This window comes from Crinia signifera, chromosome 2 (genome assembly GCF_055691185.1).
Source record: "Crinia signifera chromosome 2, ASM5569118v1, whole genome shotgun sequence".
Lineage (NCBI taxonomy): Eukaryota > Metazoa > Chordata > Amphibia > Anura > Myobatrachidae > Crinia > Crinia signifera.
Genome location: NC_139218.1, coordinates 52,055,663 through 52,082,095, shown reverse-complemented (window position 1 = coordinate 52,082,095; position 26,433 = coordinate 52,055,663). Strand labels below are relative to the sequence as shown.

The 26,433-nt window shown below is 42.1% G+C and overlaps 2 protein-coding genes across 2 annotated transcripts; one reads left to right on the top strand and one right to left on the bottom strand.

The window, feature by feature from the left end:
• Nucleotides 1-1,997: 1,997 nt before the first annotated feature.
• Nucleotides 1,998-4,192, bottom strand: DNAJC30 (DnaJ heat shock protein family (Hsp40) member C30). Its single transcript, XM_083172076.1, has one exon. It carries the CDS (start codon nucleotides 4,100-4,102, stop codon nucleotides 3,212-3,214), a length of 891 nt encoding a protein of 296 aa, XP_083028202.1. The 5' UTR covers nucleotides 4,103-4,192; the 3' UTR covers nucleotides 1,998-3,211.
• Nucleotides 4,193-4,438: 246 nt separating this feature from the next.
• Nucleotides 4,439-15,801, top strand: BUD23 (BUD23 rRNA methyltransferase and ribosome maturation factor). The gene is made up of 12 exons (XM_083172075.1): nucleotides 4,439-4,590; nucleotides 7,086-7,123; nucleotides 7,212-7,307; nucleotides 7,407-7,489; nucleotides 7,576-7,672; nucleotides 7,769-7,865; nucleotides 9,704-9,754; nucleotides 10,148-10,233; nucleotides 11,221-11,266; nucleotides 12,406-12,467; nucleotides 12,983-13,072; nucleotides 14,650-15,801. The coding sequence occupies exons 1-12, from the start codon at nucleotides 4,543-4,545 to the stop codon at nucleotides 14,702-14,704; spliced, it is 849 nt and encodes a 282-aa protein (XP_083028201.1). The 5' UTR covers nucleotides 4,439-4,542; the 3' UTR covers nucleotides 14,705-15,801.
• The last annotated feature ends 10,632 nt before the right edge of the window (nucleotides 15,802-26,433 follow it).

Sequence of the window (26,433 nt, the reverse complement as noted above, 5' to 3'; positions counted from 1 at the left end):
ACAGATGGAGTGCCTCTCCGCCGGCGCCAGCATGATCCCCTCTCCGACAAAGAGAGGGGATCATGCTGACGCTGCCAGTGTGAAAGGCGCTGACTAGGCTTCCAAGGGACGCGGGGGCCAGAGATGCTGTTCCCGGCAACAGCACGCTAGTTACTTGTGTAGTTTCACGGCGCCAGCCTACACTGATAATGCAGCTTACGCTGCTGCAGTAAAACTACACAAGTAAGGCAGCCATTGGGTTACGCCGATAACGTAGCTTAGACTGCCACAGGCAGCTGTTGGGCTACGCTATTAGAGTAGCTTCAAACTGGCGCCGTGAAAATACACAAGTACCCAAATTTGTCCTGTGATCTGGTCTGAATTAGGGTCCTATGTTGAGAACATTGGATACTGCACCAGAAGGCTGCTTTCCATGGCTGGGATTTTCTGTGAAGGTAACTGGAAGCTGATTCTGGTGACCATTAGGCAGCAGAGTTTTTCTTCTATAGTAATCTTGAAGACACAGTTGATCTGGGCATTGCAAACCTCCATTCCCAGCTGTGCAGAATTCATGATATCATGGGCCAAATGTAATAGGGTAAAAGTTTCAGAAAGTGAGAGATTTTGGGAGAGTTTTCCCATGTTATTTAAAGCAGCAATCACACTGCAAAACCAGGTTGATTTTGCCATGTAATTGATTGCGGCTTTAAAAAAACATGGGAAAACTCTCCCAAAATCTCGCACTTTCTGAAACTCTCACCCAATTACATTTGGGCCTCTGTGTTCATTAAATTTGATGCACTTTGTATCATGATATTAGGTTATCAGTTGCACCCTGTGCAAATCATTTTATCCCCTGCAGTATAAAGCTTCAAAACTGTTCCCACTAATGTTTGATCTTGCCAGTGTAACATGAAATGCTGAGGTAACGGGATTCTGCTCTTGTTGCGCCCAAAGCTGCTCATATACACGATGAAGATCAAATAACATTTTACTTCCACTTTGAGATAAATCCTCACAAAGAAAAGTTATCAGGAATCCGAAGCCAACTGTTTAGGCCCCCATACACTTGTCCGATTTGGCCTCTTTTCACCCGATTCCGATGGATCGGACTGAGAAATCATGTGAGGAGTGGGCAAATTGGAGGTGTCCAATCCAAGGTGTGGTCCTGGGGGCGCATCTGATCAGTGGTCGGACCTGCTGTACGTCCAACCTAAGGGGAACACCCATTAAATGCTGGGCATTCCCCTGCCTGACCCTCTTGTAGCGAAGAGCTCTGCGAGTTTCACCCTGTTCATTCCTGGAATTTGCAAAATGTGCAAACTCCGATTATTGGTGTCGGGGATAAAATTCAGACCCAAGTGAATGAGTCTGAATCATCCCCTGTTTTTGGATTTTTTTAAATTAAACATCCCAACCTGGCTGTCTCAATTAATAAAGAAAAAAAAAAGGGAAGAAGGAGAAGGAGAAGAATTGATTATTGGGTAAAATCTAAATCTGAGTACATCTCACATTAGATATCAGCAGACTTTTTAAATCTGTATTCATTTAGCTATGGTTATTTACAACAGCTAATTGATATAAATTACCAAAGTTTATTAATTCAACAGGAACTAATCAACGAGCCCTGATACCAGGCAATTATCAGGATTATGCTTTGGGTACACAAAGCATTATCCCCTATAAGCAGCCCTCAGAGTTGTAGTAACACATGGTTGTGCATACTTATCCCGGATCTCATGTACACGAAAACAGGAAAGTATTCACCCGAAAAGAACGGGCTTTAATTTGATGGTGCAATTTTGGACCAATGGACAAAATGGGCTAATTGAATACTCCCCTGAAAACACTGTTCAAGTGAATAGAAGCTGCACACCTCGGCAACAAGCTCTCACTGAGAACATGGCACTGAAGAGAGAATGGTTAAGATTATTCTGGGCAATATTTAAAATAACAAAAATGCTCATTCTAGATCCACAGAATATGGGGTGAATATAATAGAAGAATGAGGCCCTATGTAACCCACAAGAAATATGGTCGTTATATTTGTTTCAGTACATAAAATATTGTATCTTGTACACCAGAACATTGTGATCTATTCCAATTCAATACTTTGATACTCTGATGAATCATTTTTACAGCATTTTCATACATTTAAATAAATGGTACTTCCTCATCTTTGCAGCCTCCACTTACACCAGTTACGTTAGCCGCTACTTATTTGGTTTCCCTGCCACCATCCTGTGTCCACGCCACCATCTATTACTTTAGTACAGTTGTGAGTGAAGCAGAGCGAGCCACCGAACCCGAAGGGGAAGATGATGCTACGTAAGTTCCGTAGTGTAAGCGGTGGCCACAAAGATGAGTCAGTACCAAATAAACATTTGTATGGCAATCGTCACAATACAGTCTACACTTCTTTTTTTTTTTTAAACGTCAATTTATACGTACACTGGGTCATTGAGAGTTAACCCCATTTTAAATTTGCAGCTTCTGCAAAAGGAAGAATATACACATTTGTTAACATTGTGGTAGTAAAAGTATATACAGTAGGACAATATTTCTGTGTCTGAAATAATTCTGCATGAACACTTTATCACCAGTAAATGCAATGGATACCAATGAAATTCCCTAACCGCTTTTATATATATGTGTGTATAGACTTGCACAAGGCATTGTACATTTTTTTTTAAATATAGTATTTATAATTTAGACAAAATAAAGTGCAGCTGTCCTGCTTCCAGAATAAAGGTTGTGGAAAAGGCACCAGTTTCATCTCTACAGTGTCGCACCCCGTTACAAGTTTCACAGGTTTATAAATTCACCTGGGCACAAAAGAATATTTAAGATTGGACGTGAAGAAAACTCTTTGGCTTACATCACACACCACCTTCTCACTTTTCATTACTACTAAGCATGACATGTCTGAGACAGTTCACCGTCACAAGAGATAATGTGACAGCACTATAAATAGATCCACCTATGTACTTTGTCCAGAGACCACGTACAATGTTAAAGCTGTCATATAAAGCATTTACGGTTTTCAAGTAACACCAATGTTATTTCATTATAATATATTTGTAGTCACTTTTCTAATTGCCATGGAACACAGGACATAAAACAAGAGGTCTATAAGAATCGATTAAAGTTTAAGATCCCTGAACAGTAATTAGGTCAAATAATTTCCCAAAAGCTTCCATTCACTAGGAGTGTCTATGCAGTGGGCCCCTGCTCAACTTCTGTAGGATGCCAGCAAAACTGCAGCCGTTATGAAAAAAAGCATTGCCGAAAATTCACTTTTTCGGTTCAGACGCTGTGATACTTTCTTCTCTTCCTTGATTTTCTCTATATGTTCCCGCCTCGCCTTCCAAGACTGCTCTCTCGCCAGCTGCTCCCCATAATGTGCCTGGTAGAAGGCATCAAAATCGAACATCGGCTTGGTGGGGCTGTTGGTGGTTGATGTGCTGGATGCTCTTTGACCAGTAGCCCCTTTAGAAGTAGAGGCGCCTTCTTTTCCGTTGGGCTTCTTGGCCGTCTGGACATCATTTAAGCTTAGGGTTCCCCGGTCGTATTTCTTCCTCAAGCTGATGCTCCCCAGTACATGATACGCCTCGGTCACCATCCCAAACTGCCTGGCAGAGGCCTCGTCTCCCCTATTGCGGTCTGGGTGGAAGCGGAAGGACTGCTTGTAGTATGCGGACTTGATCTGGGCCTGCGTGGCTTTCCCGGACACCTCCAGGATGTCATAGTAGCCAGTGCGGCTCCTGTACAGAGGGTCCACCATATCCGAACTGCCATTTCCAGGGCCACCGCGGCGACCCCCTTTCTGGTCAGAAAAAGATCTGGAGCTAGCCCACCTGGAGAGGAAGAGCTTCACCTTCATTCCTCCTTCCCTGGTCACCCAGACAGAGTTGCAGGTGGTGGCCCCTGAGGACCACACAGTCTTAAATAGCAGCTTATGGCTGGCCTGTGGGGCATAGTCTGCATTTCCTCTGCAGGACGTGCCAGACAACACACAGGATACAGTCTGGGGAAAGCCTGTACGTCCTCTGCCAGGGACCCATCCCTCTATACTGCACAGCCAAGATCTTCCCCGGAGCCACCTCAGGCTGACCTCCGCCATATCTACGGGTCCCGGACCGAGGGCCGCCCGGCAGGCAATGTTCCAGCCAATGGCACCACGGGGTGCCGAGTGGGCGGTTACAATTGCGTCAATAGCTTCCATCAACGTGATTGATAAGACAATATGCCAATAACATCTTCAACCAATAATTTTACTGGAATTCCAAAACGAGGTTTGAGCCGCACTAAGTTGTATGCTAGGCGTGCTAACTGTTACGTTATGTTGTCTATACACCTTTGCCTTTGTGCTGTACACGGCGGCCATTTTGTCGTGGACAACTTAGCTTGCTTACAGTGTATAGTGGTGTAAGAATGACTCCTGAAGCGGAGACACAGTCACACAGTGGCTTTCGGCTTCATGTAGGAGCGGTACACTGCGTGTGACGTGCGGTCTGTGCGCCTCTCTCACGTGTGTTCAGCTGTAGTGACTGTTTTGGAATCATGGCTGGCAGTGTGAGGCGCCCGGAGCAGACCGGACCGCCGGAGCTGGTGAGAGTCCACTTGTATCAGTGAGCCATAGGCAGAGCTAAAGAGTCACAGATTGCTCCTCATGGTTATTACAGCCAGAGGCGTAACCAGAAATATAAGGTGCCCTGGGCCAGAAAAGCATTGCCCCCAATGAAACAACTTGCTCTGATGCACCTTTCAAAGGAATGTGCTAAAAAGGAATGACAGTTCGGTCTGCTGAAAAGGAACGCCAATTGACGCAGATTTAATTGTTAAGATTATTTAATAAAATCTGGAACCTATGCTCTATATCTTTACATCTACCTAAAACAGGGGTCAGGGAACTTTTTTACCTTTTACCCCAAAATGTATTTAGTTACGCTGCTGTTACCCCAATGATTTGAAAGAAAGGATATCATAAAATTGTAATACTCTACCCCCAGAAGTTGATGATATATCCGGCTAGTACGGTACACAGCCTGGCAGCTATTGATGATAATGATGATGACCATGTATGGCTGTGTGTGGTACAACGTTTGTACCACACAGCCATACATGGTAATCAACATCAATGGCTGCCAGGCTGTGTGTGGTATAGCCATTGATAATGTGACGTCCAGACATCTACTAGTGTCAGTATTTCAAGATGATGTAGTGAAAGCCTGTGCACATTTTTTTCCCCTAGACTAGAGATGGGTGTTCCTTGACAGGAGCCTATAACCAGGCAAAGAAACTCGGCGCGGCAGTACAGACTGCGCACTACCGAGATGGTGCAGCAACTAGTCAACTCTACTGAAGTATGCGGGTGGACATGGAGGCAGGGCCCAGGGTATCACCCAGGGAAGTGTTTTAATACACAAGGACCTGACTCACTGACCTGTGTCAGGTCCTTGTACACTACAGTACTGTAACACACATCTGGGCATGCATATATAATCTATATATATATATATATATATATATATATATATATATATATATATATATATATATATATTTTTTTTTTTAATGCAATTAAGTGAAATTCTTGGGGGTAATGGATGGTTGCACTGCATGCTATCCTGCTACCTGGGAAGGTCCCTGGCAGCTCAAGTGGGATTGTGGGCGACTTTTCTGAGGGGAGAAGTTGGCTGTGTCTCGCAAGCGCGACCGTCCATTATCCCTAGGAAATTCATTTTTACTCCATTTGTGGTTCTTTACCCCTGTTCCCTAACCACTTTCTTAAAACAATTACACATGTGAATGATGCCCATATAATTTGCCATCCCCAAACAAAAATAGCATTAAAACAGCTCCATTATGCAATATTAAGACCCCGATTTTACTATGATTCAATAAACGCACACTCATTCTTTTCCATATACGCCCGCCTATAGCCCTACTCTTACCAGACTGTCATTCCTTTTAGTACTCCCCCTTTCAACATAATATAGTCATAGAACACTACCAAGAAATTGGCTTTTCTTTTATACCCTCTTTGTCTTTTTGTTGCAATATGCTTTGTTTTAAATCATATTTTATAGCATTCATACCTAGAACTTTCAGTGACTTCCTCCTTTTCTTAAACACACAATTCACCATACTGCAATACCCAGGATTCAAACCCATGGCCTTCCATATTGCAGTCAGACTTTTTTTTTCATGTAGCTATCGTTTGCTGTATTTGTTATTGTACTCATGATCTCAAGGCTGTGAGACAGCAATGCCAGACTTGAACAGCACCATACTGTCCAGGATGACTGCTCTCAGCTCTTACACATATGCATGTATTATACCCTTTTACACCGCCAACGCAACCTAAGTTATTGCCGTGTCAACCCAGGTCGATCTGCGGTGTAAAAGCACCACTGACCAAATTCCCTGGGTCGAGCAACCCGGCATTTCAACCCTGGTCACAACCAGAGTTAAACGCTGCTCTGAGCTGCTGTGCAGTATGAACGGGTAACCGTTTATGCTATGGAGAAGGTAGTGCTTGGAGAAAGCGTAAGCTCCTTCTCCCCATCCCCTGACAGCGAGCTCCAGCTTCGCCATGCCCCTGTCTGACATCAACAACCCGACTTATTGCTGGGTTGCAGTGTTGGCATTCACACCGCTAAGGTTGCTCCTGGGGTGGAGCCATTTCCAAATCCCGGCATTTGCCGTGTAAAGGGGAATTAGTGTTCATTCTAGCACCCGGCATCTCTCAAAACCCACTTGCAGTTTCTCCTCCCTGTCTGAAGTGTCACTCTCTGCTGTGTTCCTTCTAGCACTGGTATTTTCTACATATCAGTGCTGAAATACAGACCACACTGTGATAGAAGCACCACAGACAGGAGCGGCACCCCAGGCAGGCAAGTACAATTGCATGGGTTTTTAGAAGATGAAGGGTTCTAAAATGGACAGTATGCATATAATTGAATCACCCCTGATATGTAGAGAGCAAAAATGCGTGTGACTACACTGTTCAGTGCACAGATCATCAAATCTAACATGCATTGTTTTACACTTCTGTAATACCTCTTTGCTTATAAAACCTCAGTGTTCTCGTTTATTTTTAGTATTACAATGAAAATGAAGCCAGAAAATACACACACAAGTAAGAAACTTGCTTATTCTCTTGTTATGTCTCAGCATGGATAAACCAATTCTGCTCATTTTATGGAAACTTTGTTGCTTTTGTGCAGCTCCCGTATTATGGATATTCAGACACAGATGTCGGAGCGTGCGGTGGAGCTTTTGTGCTTGCCCGAGGACCAGCCATGCCTCCTGCTGGACGTGGGGTAGGTTGTATCGCTTTGTCCCAGTATTGTTACATATGTTCCAAATCCTGCAGCAGCGCTGGTACTAAAACATCCTCGTCATCCTCCATTCCTTTGTAGCTGCGGTTCAGGTCTGAGTGGAGACCACATATCGGAGCAGGGGCATCACTGGGTTGGGATTGACATCAGTACCGCCATGTTGGGTGAGTTGCTGTTTCTTCCTTCCGTGAATGTGTCCATGTACAAACCCGTTTTGCATTTATGACTTTACTCTCTGTTATTTCTGAAGATGTGGCGCTAGAACGTGAGGTGGAAGGGGATCTGATCCTTGGAGACATGGGGCAGGGTATTCCTTTTCGCCCTGGTACCTTTGATGGCTGCATCAGGTATGAGTGTTGTACATGAGTTCAGCATAAAGAGACATACATTAATGCTTTCATTTTGTTGAAGGTCAGATGAACTGTTCTTTGTTTTTCTGACAGTATATCGGCTCTGCAGTGGCTCTGTAATGCTGATAAGAAGAGCCACAACCCACCTCAACGTATCTTCCGATTTTTCTCCACCCTGTACTCTGCGATGGTAAGTATTCCGTATTTCCATCTGCACCTTTCTCACTCACTGTTGGCAGTTAAAGGCTTTATCCTTTCATCTTTCCATCTCCTTGGTTAAAGATCTCATCCCCTCCATTGGCTCCCAATAATGACAAACCAATCTAGCTCCTAGCTCGCCTTCCCTCCCCTCCAACTGTCTCTTCCGTTTCCTCTTGGTTATCTCAGACTCGGCTTTTTAGCTAAACATCATGCTTCAGCACACATCGTGGGTGTCGTGTGATGCACTTGCGATACTTTGTGCTGAACGGGCTTTTCCTACTTTTAATAACCAAAGGGAAAACCAATGTAAGCACTGGCTCTCCCTGTGGGGAATAGCGCCGCATGGGACCATGCATCGCCATCGCTGCAGGGCATACACACGGAGCTATCCATAGTCCCTTTTTAAGCAATCGCCCGTGTGTATGCCCATTTAAACTTATGTGTAAGACTGAGCTTATTTTCTTCCTCTCCAAAGTCCCTTATCCCTCCCACCTCACTCTTTTGGTCCCTCTTGTTCACACTTTGGGGTCTTATTTGACTCCTTCACCACCAAACTGCATTCCTGTAATTATCCCAATTTTACAACTTCCAACCCTGTAGTATATCTAGGGTTTGACCCATCTTCTCCCAGATGGCTACCAATTGTCTCATGCTCTTGTCAGCTCTGGTGGGAATTATTGCAACCTCCTACATTCTGTTCTTCCTCTCTTGAAACTCTCCTTGTCTCATCTGTCTTGTGACTCTGATTCAACCTCTCCTCTTCTTCAACAACTCCCCTTCCCCTACAGCAGGGGTGGCCAAAACTGGTCCTGTAGTCATTACTATCACCTTTTTGAACATGTACTGCATTCATTCCTAATCGACCCATTCTACAGATCTACAGGTTGCTCGGAAAACATGGACTGTTGGTAGATCTCATGGGCTGGTTTGGCCACCCTAACCCTACAGAATTAGCATTAGAAAAATCGAAGACTGTGATATCCACCCTGTCCAGGGCCTTGGGTCACTAAGTGCTAAGGATTTTAGCTGTCACTGATTAAATATTTAATTGTTTGATATTTCCTTTCTTCTTTTATGCTGTCTAGTTTTTTTTTTAATATTGAGCTGTGTGTGTTTTATAACAATGTAATAAAAGATGATAAAAGCTTTTCATGTAGAAAAAACACATTTTTGCAACGTGCAAAATCTTGTCACAAAACTCTTCCCCTGTCCCTTCTCAGACCACGCACAGTATAACCACTCCCTGCTGAGGAAGGGGACTCGCACAGAATATAGTAGAGTGCACTGAAGGGCCACACCAGGGACCCAATGAACAACAGGAGCAGCCTTTTATCCAGTTGAAACTATTTGGGTTTAGTAAAGGAAGGAGAGTGCAGTAAAACTTATATAGTAATCCTTAAAACATGTAGATATTATATTATAGGGGCTGTCTATGTACTGCATCCTGGCACTTGCAGAACATCAGGGTGTAAGACCTAAGTGGAGTGATACGATCGTGTATTCCTCAGCTTCATAAGCCATAAATGAGTAAAATAATGGCTTGTAGGTGTGTTTAAGTGTTGATTAAATAGAAATTTGATTTATCGAGGACATATTTGAAAAGGTGATTAGTTCCTGAATGTCTTTCTTGCTAGTAAAACCCTTCCAAATCCATCTGATACAGTAAAGCAAGCATTTTATTGATATTTTTACAGATTGTGGGATACTTTTTGTTCGTATCATTTGTTCCCAGTCTCTTATTGTATTACTTTTGCACGAGATGTTATCATATAGGATGATCCTGCTTGATCTGTCCTTTTAAATCAAACAAATCTGTTACTCTTGTAGAGTCGTGGCTCCCGTGCGGTTCTGCAGATGTACCCTGAGAATGCACAGCAGGTGAGTGCAGTGTTAGTTTATACATATGTGTTTTATACTGTACACTGTGCTGTTGTCTGTTTGTCCAGTTATACAATAACCTCTCCACTCACCCGTTCCAATCACATGGCTGTTTTGTCACCCTCTATTGTACATTGTAGAACTCTGCACCTCTCACAAACCTACGCAGTTCCTCTTTCTTGCCTGGGGTGCTGTTCTCTGCCCTTGTGTTTCTATCACACTATGGTCTGTCCGCACTGAGATACAGATCAGAGTGTGATAGAAGCACCACAGCAGAGAGTGACACCCCAGGCAGAATAGAGGAACTGCATCGGTTGTGACACATGCTGAGTGCTAGAATGAACTTGCCTGATCTGAAAAGGGTAATACTGACCATTTTGCTCTTCGTTATAGCTGGAACTGATGACCGCTCAGGCGATGAGAGCTGGCTTTACCGGTGGGATGGTAGTGGATTATCCTAACAGCACCAAAGCTAAAAAGTGAGTTCTACTTTCACAAGGAAATGATAAAATATGTCTTTTCTAGGTCGACATGTGTCTAGGACAACATCAGTCTAGGTCGACAGGGTCATAATGTCGACATGGGGGTTTTCACTAGTTTTTTTACCTGAATGTCGACACAGTCGACATGGACACAGGTTAAAATGTACTGTGTCCCCTCGCATGGCTCACCATGCTTCAGGCACTATTCTATTCTCCCACCATGCCCTAGTGCATGAAATGCCGCCTCTCGGCACGTGTCTCAAAAAACAGTGAAAAACCCCATGTCGACCTAATGACCCTGTCGACCTAGAGTCATGTCGACCTTAATGCATATCGACCTAATGACTGTCTAATAACTTGCTGGTGACCCAATGACCGTATTCGGAACGTCATGGCAGTTGGCCATTTTCGTTTCATCTGACAGTAACTTGAAAGTCAGAATTCAATGTTCCGGCTGTCGAGTGTCTGTGGATTGGCAAAGGCGGCCGTGAACTCGACAATACATGGCCATTTCCAACAAAACGGATCCGACTTTAAAAAAGACGGATCTGACCCTCTTCAATGCTGTTGTTAACGGCAGCATTGAATAGGTGAGTGCCGATTATTTCCCCTGTTGGGAAGTATGGGCACATATTAAATACACCCCTATAGCTAGATCGATCATCGTTTGGCTTATCTTTCCCTGTTGGGAAGTATCGGCACATATTAAATACACCCCTATAGCTAGATCGATCATCGTTTGGCATATCTTTCAGTGTCTATGCACAATATTGTTTGAAAGTTCAAGGGAAACTGTTCAACCATATCTTTAACTGAACACATTGCCCATACACAAGTTTGTATGGGGCATAACAATGACCTTTTTATTGTTATTCATCTGTCTGTACTACTGCAGCCTGTCATAGAGGTTTTTTGATTCTCAAGTACAACAGCTCAGCATTAAATGTGTATTAATGTAAATGTTGACTGTTTTTATTTTTGCAGATTTTTCTTATGTCTATTTGTAGGCGCATCTGGAATTTTACCTAAGGTAAGTGTCCACAGACAGCATACTTGTTATTAGGCCTTAGAATGTGTATGCCTTACTCATTTAAACTTTACTGAAACTGCAAGCCATTAAAGGGACGTATCAAAGAACTCGCAAATCGAAACAGTAAATACATGCACTTAACTGCGGTTAGGTCTCAAATACATTTAAAGAGGGAGCATGTTTTAAGCTGAGCACACACTATGCTATGTATACCCAACCAATACGGCGGCACAAAGCAATAATGTTAGATTGTAAATTTGCGGTTAAGAATTTATGCTGGGCATACACTATTCAATGATCTGACCAATCTGCGGTTTATCAGAGGATCGCCCAGGTAATTGCACAAGGCATAGTTGCGCCCGACCACTAATTATTTTTCTTTTGGACGTACTGAAATAGTCCTGCATGTCTGAAAGACTTGATTATTCCTTCATGGTGGATGAATTAAGAAAATGTCTCCTCCCCAGGGGAGGAGCAAAGATAGTGTGGTCATATCTATGTGTATTACCACGGGTCTGATGGTATCAGCTTGTCCTTTTACATGGGCAGTATTCAATGCCGCGGGCGAGCAGTGACAACGAGCAGTGCTTCCTGCTCGCTGTCACAGCTCGCAGGGTCAGTATTCAACTGACCCCACTGCATATGCCGTTTCCCCCTCGCTCTTGTTTTGGAGCGAGGGGGAAATGGCATATATACGGCTGCTAAAACAGCGTGACTGGCAGCTAAGTACCGCGGGCTCGCTGTTTGGGGGAATCCTCACCGTCCTCTGACAGCGAGGATTCCCCCGGAACATTGAATAGGGTGATCGGCCAGTGCGGGGGTTAAACAGTGAGGATCCCTTGTTTTCTGCGATACCCGCAGTTTAACCCCCTCAGCAGCCGCATTAAATACACCCCCATGTCTGTATTTTATCTGACCGTGTGTCCAGCATTACATAGAAGTCGTGTTGTGTTCATAATTTACCTGAATATTAATGCCTATAAGTTAAACCTATAACTATAAGGAGTGGATATAAGTTAGAAAGAGTAGGTGCAGACATGAGGCAGAGGATAGCGAGGGCCCAGCTTGTGGGAGCTTACGCAGCGCTATTGATGGGTCTGTTGGCATTAGCAGCCTGTAAGAATCCTCTCCTGTTACAGGGTCTGGGAGAAGAGTCCTCTGAACAGGGGATACTGCATCAAGCTTCCTTCACTAACCAAAGGTAACGATTGTGTTTTCTGAGGGATTGCTGTATATTTTCACACAGTAGATGGCACTGCTGCACCTAAGTCTGGGACCATCATTAATGGCTGAGACTGAAAACAAAAATCATTGTCCTTCTGCTGAATTCCAAACAGTACAAACTGCATCATTAAGTCTCCAACACCAGTTGACGCCTTCTATAGGTCACCTGTTATGACCGCTGTTCTAAAACACACTCCGTAGGTTCTGTAGTGCTAATTGTTAAAGGCAGCCAGGAGCATGACATCATTGTCAGACTATATTGACTGCATGCAGAGATTGCACAGGCCAGAAATGTATAGTATGTAAATCTGTCTGTCTGTACAAGCTGAGAGGGACTGGGTACTCTGACAGCTTCCATGACAGACCGGAAAGCAAAGAGAGGTCCATCGTCGTGCCTGCTACTAGGTGCTGGCATGTTTTCCTTCCTCTCACATATATTAGGGAAATGCCACCGATTTGTGCCTAGAGCAATAACCATTTTATAACATTCAGGATGAGATTTAAAACGGCCCGAGGGAAATCCGTGAAGAAGAGCAAAGACTGGATACTTGAGAAAAAAGAACGACGCAGACGGCAAGGAAAGTAAGTATATAGAGTATCCTCAGAGTGTGCTGGGTAACACTTTGCACCATAAACCAGTAGAACACACATTCTGAATCTGGGAACTTGGGGTCATGATTCCGAGGTGCACTCAGTTTAGATCCGGTTGCAAATAACTGATGTCTTGTGGTCTGTGCATATTTCTGAGCTACACTGTGCCTGTGCCACCATGGTCGTGGACAGCGTTCGCAGTATAAATTTATAAGCAGATTCATGGACAGGAAGCGAATGTCTAGGTGGAGGTACAGGGCAGCGGGGACTAAGGGGTACATTTACTAAGATGGGATCTTCTCTTCTAGAAGGTGCTAAATAAATAAGTAGTAGACTCTGGTTGCTAATGGCAACATCCCATCTTCGTAAATGTAAACCTAAATGTTCGGGTGGAGGTATCTAATATGAAGCCCGGTCACGACCATTTGGTGACAGTCTTTGGATGCAGTTCTCACTTCTGAATCCAGCACTGGGCCCTTTCTTGGCATATTCGGATCATGAGATATGTTTGCAGATATTGGGCGCATAATGTCTACCCTGATTTCTAGTACTTTTATTTTTTTTATGAAATTATATTTTGTACTTTTTGAAGGTGTAAAGGTGCTCTCACACATTACATAGATATTGGATCCAATCCGATGTCTGTCCAATTTATTTTGAAATCCAGAACACCCCTGATAATGGTCACACACCGAACGATTGACTCAACGATCAGAGGGTTTACTAAATCATTCAGTGTGGCCATAATCAGGGGTGTTCTGGGTCTGTCGCTCTACCAGCTTCAACACCTCCGCCACTGGCAGAGAGAGAGAGAGAGAGGTCAGTGTCGGGCATGAGATTACAAATGAATAGGGTGACTGATGATTGGTTGAGAGAGTGCTCTCAGCTAATCCGTAGCCGTCGTATTCATTTGAAGTCTCCTGCCCAATGCCGGCCTTTGAGGCAGTTGGAGGCGGGGGGGATGGGAAGAGAGAGACATGTGGGCACCCACATGGGATTGTCATCAAGCCCACCCACCAAGTTTTTAAACGATTGGTCATTCTTATCAGTCAGAAACAGCCATATAATTTTAAAAAATCTTACCATGGGCACCTTTAGACAGTAAGAAACCTATCCTATCTCATCCATCTAGTTAGGTATATATTTGGACACTGATTTTCATTATATTAGCTGTTTTCCCAAAACCTATTCAAGTTAGTCTGCACTTTAACCATTCGTTATATAACTATCTGCTTTAATTTGAGGGTTTCCACATCCAAACTGGAGGAAGATCTTAGGAATTACAGCTGTTTCATTTTGTAGCCTTCTCTTTGACTTTAGAAGTCACTATTTTTGAGGATCGTATCTGTAGATGATGTCATAAGTGACCAGCGACAATTTATGTATTTCTGTTTCTCAGCAATGTCTGGGTACTTAAAATGATAAGAGAACAGTGAACAGTACATTGATCAGTTATCTCATTGTCTCTGTCCAGACTGACATGTTTTTATTGTGATTATGTCAAGTGCTGTCACTCTTCTGAAAAATTCCCACTCGCCATAACCTGTACTGTTTGTTTGCCAATGCAGGGAAGTTCGAGCAGACACGAAGTTCAGTGGGCGCAAGAGAAGGCCTCATTTTTAGTAAACATAGTGACTTTAATGCGAATGTGATCAAGCTTCGCCATGTGAAGCACATGTCTGGGGTTATGAATGTATGCTTACATATGAAACTGATCTGGAGTGCCTTTGTTGTTGCGGTGTACCAGAACGATGAGTATCTGATCAAATGGATCTATGGTTCCTGAAAGCCGGACAGCACACTATACCGGTTCTACAAGATTTCTGCATTTTCCAAAGACTTGTTTAATACTTGTAGAAAAGCAACAGTTATGCCAGAAATAAAACGCTGGATAATTTATATTGTGATTAAATGTTTTACCAACCACATTAGTCCACTCCGGTTGCTTTTACTTTCATTTGAGAACGTTTGTCTTTTCAAGTTCCCATTAGCACAGATGACAATGGGTAATGTAGGTGTGCCATGTAATAGAGGCAGTTATCACACTAGGCCAGTGATTTTCAACCTTTTTACCTTGCGGCACACTAAATAATATTTTAAAATTGCCAAGGCACACCATGGGATTACCACAGGAATAAAAAACGAAACCCGTTGGCACCCATATAAACTACAATCACACTAGTTGTGTTTATTCTAGCACCCTGCTCCTTGTAAAATCCTTGTAGTTCCGCCTTTCTGCCTGGAGTGTCGCTGTCTGCTGTGGTACTTCAAGAACAGTCTGGATTGTACCTCAGTGTTGAGATACAAACCAAGACTGTTGTAGAAACACCACAGCAGAGAGTGACACCCCAGGCAGGAAGGAGGAACTGATCTCAGTATAATTTACAGTTGAGCAAAGGAAAGTAATCCGCACAGTCGAATCTTATATTATAATAGTCAGATATTCCCTATAGGAAGTATATTGCCATTGATTCAGGCTAGTATGTGTAGGGAGGTGCTACCCAGGAATTTGTATAGTCATATAGCAAGAAAAAGAATTCCTACAAGGGGCACTTTAAGCTGACTAATTGGCTTATTCAGCACTCTTTATAATTGTTTGGTGTCCCAAGAAAAAATATTGAAATTTAACTTTTATTAATTACCAGTTTAAAAAGCTGCAAAATGTTAAAAAAAATTGTGAGAAGTGAAAATAAAGTGACAATAAATTAAAATAGAGCTGACCGTTGTGTATGTGTATTTTATTATAGTTCAGTGACTCTTGCATCTGTGTATTGATGTTTGCAAAAAGATTTGCAAAAGGTTTGTTAATATATGAAATACCTCTACTCCCGTCTCTGAATCCTCCGCTTAGGTGCTGCATACAATCTGTCACAGCTGTACCACGCGGCGGTAGTCTCCTTGTCACTGCAGCCGTGGAACCAGCTTCCAGTGCACAAATTAACGGCCACCTCACAAGGTTCCTTTGGCGTGGGGAAAGTGGGCAAGCATATGTTGTTAAATAAATGTGGTGTTTTATAAAAATAGTTTCACTCCATAACAATATTGTTTCTCTGTTCAGGAATGTTAATTGGGGTGCGGTACAGGGGTCCGACAGTCATTAGCCCGACATCGGGATCCCGACTGGCCGGACCCAGACAAGCATGGTGAGCGCAACTAAGCCCCTTGCGGGCACAGTGGCTTGCAACGCTCGCCACCTTTTCTATTCTCCCTCGTGGGGAAAGAAAGTGCGGCCCGGCACTCTCCTCTCCTGGTCACACATTCAACCTCATATATTTGAAAATTTGAATGCTGTATCCGCTCCACCTTTTCCATTTTTTTTAAATGTATTTTTAATATTGTTCTTACATTTTTTGTGACTTGTCCATGTGATTTGACACTATTAAGAACTGTTTTTCATTTTTTATAATAAAATTATTTTATAACATAAACTGATATTCACCCAAATTGGAGCCTGCAACAAAAGCAACCTTTATAGAATTGAACTCGACTTAGAAATCTTGAGTGTGTTACGCCAGCCTCAGCTTTCTACATTATATATAGCCATGTGTATGATTAGCATCTGGGCTATGTGAGTACGGAGTACTAGAGGTTTAACAGAAGGAGAAGTTGTGAGAACTAAAAAGATACCTTTAAGTGTATCATCATTACTTCTTCCTTGTGAGTTGTGGTACTCTGATCTATTCTACTGGATGATGGTAGCATGTTTGAAGATGAATTTAAAGGAACCTTTCAACTCACATATCCATTCCGTTTGATGTGAGCGGGATATGCCTCCTTACTTACTAAAGTGTTTCTTTTCAAGAAAATTACATAATTGTTTTATTTGAGTTTGGTAACAGCATATATTGTATTATTCCCTTCCACACCCCTGCCCAGTATACACGGCTATTGCTGGCCACACATCAGACCAACTAGTTGATTGGTTGGACTGAAAATCTGGTACTGTATGGGGGCAAATGCCAATAAGCTATTTGCTCACAAACTCAGGAGAATGGACAAAAACCTTCAGTGAAATTGTTTAAATTGGACAGTTGTCCATTTTCAGATTTGAGAAACAAATGACTTAATTACAAATTACATTTGCTCCTATCCAGTACCAGATTTTTATTCCATCCAATCAACTAGTTGGATAGTTGGAGGAAAGTTGGTCTGATGTATGGCCAGCATATGTAGGAGACTGTGAAATAATATCAGTCCAACAAGGGAAGTTGTGGGGAGTGAAAGGTACCTTTATGTGGATTGTCAGCACCTGTTTTGTGTGTGTTAGGGTACGAAGAACCGTATTCGCTTATCTGGTGATGGTAGCACTGTTGAAGGAGTAAAAAGAAACCATTTTGACACACATATCCACTATGTGGGGTACGCTCTCTAGCTAGTTCACATATTGAGCCGTATTCAATCCCGACGGCAAGCTATCATCACATAGAGGTGCCAATAGCTCGCCGTCAGGGTATTCAACAACTCTGGTTCACTAGCCGTTTGCCTCCTCAGCTGTTCCTTGAGGCGAGGTGGAACTGGCGAGGGTCACCACAAAATGTAGCAGACTCGCTGAATTGTTGTCAAAACTCACTGTTTAAGGGAGATGCTCACAGGCCTCTCACGGAGGGGGGGTTTGACGGTGAGGAAAAGCCATGCTCGTCGTACAAACCCCCTCACCAGTGGCAGTGAGTACTGCTCACTGGCTATTGACCATAGAAAGTGACCGTTTTTCACGCTTTGTTAGTGCAGTATTACACATTGTCTTCTATTTTTATTTTTTCATCACGTCAACTACACGACTCGTCACAGTTGAAGGAGCGTATAGTGTATATATATTTTTACTGAATATTTATTTTTCTTGTTTACTTTTCAAATGCCAATAATGGTTTCCATAATTTTTCTATGCATTATTGTTTGTATATATTGTGGGTGAAGGGATACTCAAAACTTGAATTTTGGACACTACATATTAACAACTGGTGCGCAGACTTTCACGAATTCACTAAACCCTTTATTTTTTTGAACAACAGATTTTGTCCATTGTCCAGCGTTTGGGAGTTAAATGTGGTTGTCATTTGTGGGTGCTGGATGACTGCCTGACAGTTGGGATCCCAACAGTCAGTCTACCAACATTGGAATCCCGACTGCATGTGCTCCGACAGAGGAGATCCCAACTGACAGGGGCTATTCTCCCTTGTTGGGGGTCCACGACCCCCATATAGGAAGAATAGAACCTTCCTAGGGGCTGCAAGGGCCTTCTTTGTGCTCGCCCCCCCCTGTCAAAGCAACGGCAGTCAAGATTCCGATGTTTGTATATTGACTGTCGGGATCCTGATTGTTGGGCAGTTATACCACACCTGTGATTTGCAGCATGTATTTTTACAAGCTCAATTTAAACCCTAAAAAGGACATAAACTGTGTTCCAGATCATAGCTCTGTGTCTTTGGGACTCCTTGAGTATCTGTAAAGCCCCTTTTAGGTGCACGGCAAGTGATGTACTTAGAAAGCTGACAAACACAATTGATACTTTCTATATAACAGCAGTCCTGATGTTCCCTGCAGGCAGGTCATTGGCTGAAGTGCTGCCTAATGAATATCTTACTAACTAGGAAAATGTAACTACTAAAATGAATGCTGACATAAATACACACCATTGTAACAGACAACCACTTATCTAGATGTCGATGTAGCAGCTACATTATTAGGACAGGTTAAACAGATGTACGCTTTGAATGAATTTGCTTTTAGGCCTTGAGGTGCGCGCGCCCTATTCGTGGACGGCAGTAGTCGCGATGGGGGTTGCTCAGATAAGAGCGGCCGCATCTGTAGTTTGACATTGACAAACGATCAACAATAGCACAAAGTCTACAGGAGTCAATGTCAATGCCTAGATCTGACTCCAATAACTCTCCCTCATGACTCGTTTAGCTCGCTATGCTTCGGGCTAGTCCCACTCGGAGACCACGTGGATGGTACAGTATGGAAAGTTTAATAAAAACCCATGTCAACCTTTTTCATGTGGACCTTTTTTGTGTTGATGTAGATGGATGTCCATTAGCCACACAGGGCTGAAAAGGTGTAAATTTCCCCACAGTAAGGAGCTGCAACTACTTCTGTGATGGTCCATACATTCCATACACCAGTGGCTCTCAACCTAGGTCCTCAAGGACCACCAACAGTGCACGTTTTCCAGGTCACCCTGCAGGTGCACAGGTGCACTCATTAGTCACGGACACATCTTAAAAGATCACAGGTGGAGCTAATTATTTCACCTTTGACTGTGTGTGGAGACCTGGAAAACGTGCACTGTTGGGGGTCCTTGAGGACCCAGGTTGAGAACCACTGCCATACACTATCAGGCCCAATGCTTTCCTACATATGTATAAGCACAAAAATGTAATCAACCATTTGCTCCTAAATGCTGAAGAATGGACAACAACAATTGCTTGAATAAATGTGTTAAATCCAATTGATTTAATCAGTTTGTCTGAACGACTTTTGTCTGTTTTCAAGCATTTGGGAGCAAATTTTTGATTGCCATGTTTCATACATTTCCATGTTTTGTTTCCCACCAGACAGAATACACTGATAAACCTTTAGGTGTGTACACAAGCCTAGTGGGAAATTGATCAGGAGATACTTGGTTCCACTGGAAGCAGTCTTTGGATAGTCCCAGAGAAATCTTGTTTGGGTAGGTGGGAAAAATGAGGTCTGAGCATGTGGAAGACATTGCATCCATCTTATATGCTCCTTGTGTACACAAGGGAACCCGAGCATTGGACAAGGTTGCCAATAGATCTCTTCCTAAGCTTGAACTATTTGTGGAAATACTAATTTCCACATGATCACGAGCAGAGGAAAGATGCTGGTGTGAGAGAACAAACTGGCTTGTTCGGTGCTCCAGGAATATACATCATAGCCAGGTGAATAAGCTCTTCCCAAATCTCCAGGACTTCTATAATATTGAAAAGCAAACTGGAAAGATACAGGAGATGATTGCTGCTACCGCAGTGATGTGCACACATGATCTTCATGCAGTTAATAAGGACCGATTACCAGCCTCAGTGTAACGGTCCGTACGCAATGGCCAATATATCGATGTACCATCGGCCAGTATGTACTAGTGATCTATCTGAACAGTGTCGTTCACAGATATATATTGCGTCGGCTGCCGATGCCCAATATGTCTAAAGATATATCGGTGCATCGCGCTGTGTGTACGGGAGCGATCCGCCAACTGCCAGTACAGCCTCGCCGGGAGCCGTCGGTGGTTGACAGCTCAGTGGGCGAGCGCATTGTGACGTCCGTCCCGACGGATTTGGCAGCGTGTATGGAGAACAAGCTACCCGATCCGTCTGTAGATATATCTGCAGTTCAACTGATCTGCAGATATATCTATTAGTGTGTACCCAGCTTAAGGAAATATAGTGAAGGCTCCAATGTTTTGTAAACCTGGCTACAATCACCAGCGTATTCTATTCACATACCGATCCGAGAATATCCAGGCGTGAGCACCCACAGGTACTAATTACGTCAGGTGCATAAGCATCCATTAAACATGGACTGTAAAGCTGGGTACACACACAAAGATTTATCTGTCCAATCTGTCTGGTGGAAACATACATCTGTAACTGTCTGGGAGCATATGACAATTAACCATTTGTTAAGCAAACACTTGAAAAGAGACAATAGTCATTCAGAAAAATTTGTTAAACCATTTGATTTAAAAAATGTTTTAGAACAATCATTTTTATCCATTTTCCAGCATTTATGACAAATGGTTGATTGTCATGTGCTCCAGTACATTACGTGGTTCTAGTTCCCACCACAGATTGGACAGATAAATCTTTGTGTCCTATAGATTTATCTGTCCAATTTGTCTGGTATGAACAAAAATCTGGTAATGAATGAAAGCATATGCTAATCATTCATTAGCTCCCAAATGCTGGAAAACGGGCAAAAATTATAATTTAAACAAATCTGTTAAATTAATTTAATGCCCAAAGCCCATCGTCAGTTTTCCAGAGTTTGGGAACAAATGGTCGATTGTCATAGGATCCAATACATTACCAGATTTTTGCTCCTACCAGATGGATTGGACAGATAAATCTTTACGTGTGTACCCCGCTTTAAGCTGGATACACACCTACATGTAAATATCACCTAGATTTATCTGTCCAATCTATCTGGTGGGAACAAAAAAACCTGAAAATTTATGGGAGCAAAAAAAAAAAGAAAAAAGGACAGAGAAGAATGTCTTTTTTGTTGGCGCACAAAGATGAGTTTGAAAAAAGTTATATTTTTAAAATTTTAATGTTTTAATTCATATATTAAAATAAGTACTGTCCTAGGAGTGAAATATTTTCCGGATATATGAGAGAATTCTTTTATCTTTAATTCAGTTTTTAAATTTTTATTAAAATATTTATATGGTTGTCAGTGTCCTTTATTTGTTCTTAATTTGTTCCTTATTCCCAGGGGAGGTTAATTTTAAATATCTTTCTTAGAGGAGAATTTATTTATCTCGCTCTTTTTGTCAACTCCCACTGTGTTAAAACTGTGTGTGATATAGTTGTGGTTTTACTTCCTTAGTGAGCAGAAATATGTGCTTCAGTATTCTTTAAATTCTGTGTCACTTTTGCTTTAAATAGTCCCGTGGGTTCAAACAATGCGTGGCGGTTTGGCATATATATTTATCAGTTTCGTGCTCTAAGTGTATAGCAATTGATTGATTTCCCTTCTTATCAGCCAGTTCCCTGCAAGTAAGAGAATGCACAGGGATTTATTGCTGAGAGTGAGGAATATCTAATGCCTTTTGTGTGTCCACAGACTTAATATCCAGTTTTATCAAACTGTTCCTGCGTATCTTTGCCTTGTCAGGTATCTGCAAAGTACGCTGGGATGTTGCGTTGATGTAAGACAATCAAAAGCGCAGATTTTAAAGGGTATCCAGCGATCTGGCATACACACCATCAGATATCTGCAAGATATGCTAAGATACCGGATTGGTGCACACAGATTTTAAAGGGTATCCAGTGATCTGGCATACACACCATCAGATATCTGCAAGATACGCTAGGATATTAGATTGGTGTACGCAGGTTTTGAGGGGTATCCAGTGATCTGACATATACACCATCAGATATCTGCACGATACATTAAGATATTGGATTGGTGCGAAGCAATCACACCTGCAGATTTACAGAATATCCGGCAATTTGACATACATACAATCAATTAAAGCAAATGTCTAATGCTATTATGTCGCTGTTGTTTTAACTCAATTTGCGGTGTATCCAGATTCTGGTATACACTTCGTCACTTTATTGTGACTTGTGTTGAATTTTACCCATCTGCGGGTGTCTCGCTGATTTAAAGAGTGTGCTTCAGTTTGGCATATACGTCTGTCAAATTTATTTGACTTACTTTCTGCGAGTGTTTAAACTGATTCACCAATCTCTAGTTTACCAGCAATCCCTGTGTATCCTCACTTATCCGGTGTTCATAAGATACATGTAGAATAAATCCTATCAATCCCACAAGATTTTTTTGGATATAATTGTGATTTGGTGTGCACACCTAGTATACACACCTATCAATTTAGTGTGACTTGTCTTCTGCAACTGTTTATCGATTTAGCATACACACTTATCGATTTGGTGTGATTTATTGGCCGTTACTCGCGTGGATATTGTGCATGTTATCACTTTATCAGCGTTTTTAGAAAGCATGCACAGTTATAAAGCTGCGGATTGTCAGTTTATTGTGCTGACTTTTACATCTGTTTAAAGGTTGTATTATACCTGCGGGTTATTTGTATAAGTCTGCTAATTATTTCTCCCGTTTCTGCTTATGCAGTTTATTGAGTATCTGGCTTGAATTAACGGCAATTCAAGCCAGATACTCAATAAACTGCATAAGCAGAAACGGGAGAAATAATTAGCAGACTTATACAAATAACCCGCAGGTATAATACAACCTTTAAACAGATGTAAAAGTCAGCACAATAAACTGACAATCCGCAGCTTTATAACTGTGCATGCTTTCTAAAAACGCTGATAAAGTGATAACATGCACAATATCCACGCGAGTAACGGCCAATAAATCACACCAAATCGATAAGTGTGTATGCTAAATCGATAAACAGTTGCAGAAGACAAGTCACACTAAATTGATAGGTGTGTATACTAGGTGTGCACACCAAATCACAATTATATCCAAAAAAATCTTGTGGGATTGATAGGATTTATTCTACATGTATCTTATGAACACCGGATAAGTGAGGATACACAGGGATTGCTGGTAAACTAGAGATTGGTGAATCAGTTTAAACACTCGCAGAAAGTAAGTCAAATAAATTTGACAGACGTATATGCCAAACTGAAGCACACTCTTTAAATCAGCGAGACACCCGCAGATGGGTAAAATTCAACACAAGTCACAATAAAGTGACGAAGTGTATACCAGAATCTGGATACACCGCAAATTGAGTTAAAACAACAGCGACATAATAGCATTAGACATTTGCTTTAATTGATTGTATGTATGTCAAATTGCCGGATATTCTGTAAATCTGCAGGTGTGATTGCTTCGCACCAATCCAATATCTTAATGTATCGTGCAGATATCTGATGGTGTATATGTCAGATCACTGGATACCCCTCAAAACCTGCGTACACCAATCTAATATCCTAGCGTATCTTGCAGATATCTGATGGTGTGTATGCCAGATCACTGGATACCCTTTAAAATCTGTGTGCACCAATCCGGTATCTTAGCATATCTTGCAGATATCTGATGGTGTGTATGCCAGATCGCTGGATACCCTTTAAAATCTGCGCTTTTGATTGTCTTACATCAACGCAACATCCCAGCGTACTTTGCAGATACCTGACAAGGCAAAGATACGCAGGAACAGTTTGATAAAACTGGATATTAAGTCTGTGGACACACAAAAGGCATTAGATATTCCTCACTCTCAGCAATAAATCCCTGTGCATTCTCTTACTTGCAGGGAACTGGCTGATAAGAAGGGAAATCAATCAATTGCTATACACTTAGAGCACGAAACTGATAAATATATATGCCAAACCGCCACGCATTGTTTGAACCCACGGGACTATTTAAAGCAAAAGTGACACAGAATTTAAAGAATACTGAAGCACATATTTCTGCTCACTAAGGAAGTAAAACCACAACTATATCACACACAGTTTTAACACAGTGGGAGTTGACAAAAAGAGCGAGATAAATAAATTCTCCTCTAAGAAAGATATTTAAAATTAACCTCCCCTGGGAATAAGGAACAAATTAAGAACAAATAAAGGACACTGACAACCATATAAATATTTTAATAAAAATTTAAAAACTGAATTAAAGATAAAAGAATTCTCTCATATATCCGGAAAATATTTCACTCCTAGGACAGTACTTATTTTAATATATGAATTAAAACATTAAAATTTTAAAAATATAACTTTTTTCAAACTCATCTTTGTGCGCCAACAAAAAAGACATTCTTCTCTGTCCTTTTTTCTTTGGTAAATTTATTGTCTTTGGCTGCACCCCCTCCGAGCTTTACACACAAAATTATCTCATTTGGGGTTCACTAGTGCTATAGCACTTGCCTGTGCGGATACACCCAATTCCCCCCCCTCCCCTAAAAATCTACGAAATTTATGGGAGCAAATGACTATCAATAATTTGCTCCCTAATAGTGTAATAAACAGATAATGGTCAGTTAGACGAATTGGTTAAGTCAATATTCTACCAAATTAATCCAATCAATTGTTTTTATCTATTTTCTAGCACTTGGGAGAAAATTTTGGATTGTCATTTGCTCATATACATTTCCAGATTTTTGGTACCGCCAGACTGGTTGGACAGATAAATCTTTTGGTGTGTACCCAGCTTTGGCTGCACTGAGTACCAAGGGCTTTATTCCGAGTTGATCGCAAAAGCAAAATCATTCTTATATGGACACAGCAGGAGGGGTAAATGTAACATGTCCAGAGAGACTTGGGTGGGGTATTTTGTTTCTAAACTCTCTCTGCACATGTTACATTTACCCCACCTGCAGTGCAACATGGTTTTGTCCACTTGTGAAAGATTTTGAGATCAACTCTGAATCAGGCCCCAGGTTTGGGAAATTGGGAAATTTCTGTTTTAGGAGACAGCACTAGACTAAGTCGCTCCATCCTTCACACCGTTCCTATAGGACATGGGTGGGAGCATTTTAAACAAATCTATTCCTGCATGTTAATGCATGTATACAGTGTCCAAAAGTTATTTCTCAGTAATTGGCACTCATGCATGATTATGCAATGTTACTGCTCATGCTGGTAGTATGTGTGTCAGAGAACCTTCACAATAATACAGATAGCTGTTTACGGGAGCTGATGAGTGCCCCGGGCTCTCCTAATGGGATGCAGTCAAAATCCCGATGGTCAAAATACAGACAAGGACAAAATCCCGACAAGGACAAAATCCCGACATTAAAAATCCCGACATTAAAAATCCCGACAAGGTCAAAATACCAACATATACAATGTAAAGGGGAAAGTCAACATTAATATGTCTGTTGACAGGTCGCGAGGTCGACATGGCTTTTTTCACTGTTTTTTGACTCGACATGTGCCGACAGGCGGTATTTCATGCCCTACCATCCACTAGGGCGTGGTGGGAGAATAAAATAGTGTGCCGAGCGCAGCGAGGCACCGTGCCCGAAGCATTGCGAGCGATGCGAGGGACTGCGGTTCACTTCCAACTGTGTCCATGTCGACCGTGTCGACATTCGGGTCAAAAACAGTGAATAAACCCATGTCAACCTCGGGACCTGTCGACAGACATTCATGTTGACTGTTTAACCTGTACATTGTATATGTCGGGATTTTAAATGTCGGTATTTTGTCCTTGTCGGGATTTAAAATTTCGGGATTTTGTCCTTGTCGGTATTTTGACCCATACGGGATTTTGACCGTCGGGATTTCATACCGAATCCCTCCTAATGGTTCATATGGAGTCAGTAATTAGATCACTGGTCACTGATCCTAGATACAGTATTTGAATCAGATGGGATCCACATCCTGGTTGAACAACAGCTGCGGAGTCACCTCGTAATTAGAGCAACACATCGGTGTGTACCATGGATGCAAGTCAGTGACTCGTACATTACATAAGGTATTTTACTAATCTAGTGAAACACTTTTCCGCCCTTCTCTTTCCCAACTCTCTGTCAACCATTATGTGTAGCATTATACCAGTCTTATATTTGTAATTTTATTTAACTGTACCTCACTATAGTGGGATTTATCAAACCCAGGAGAGAGGTAAAGTACCAGCCAGTCTCGATTCACTTACCAGTACCCAGTAGT

Excerpts from the sequence above, each read along its gene's own strand:
- DNAJC30 (XM_083172076.1), bottom strand. The coding sequence starts at position 4,102 with ATGGCGGAGGTCAGCCTGAGGTGGCTCCGGGGAAGATCTTGGCTGTGC.
- BUD23 (XM_083172075.1), top strand. The coding sequence starts at position 4,543 with ATGGCTGGCAGTGTGAGGCGCCCGGAGCAGACCGGACCGCCGGAGCTG. Across the intron at positions 7,673-7,768 it reads ACCTTTGATGGCTGCATCAG|TATATCGGCTCTGCAGTGGC; the intron begins GTATGAGTGTTG and ends TTTTTCTGACAG. Across the intron at positions 13,073-14,649 it reads CGACGCAGACGGCAAGGAAA|GGAAGTTCGAGCAGACACGA; the intron begins GTAAGTATATAG and ends TTGCCAATGCAG.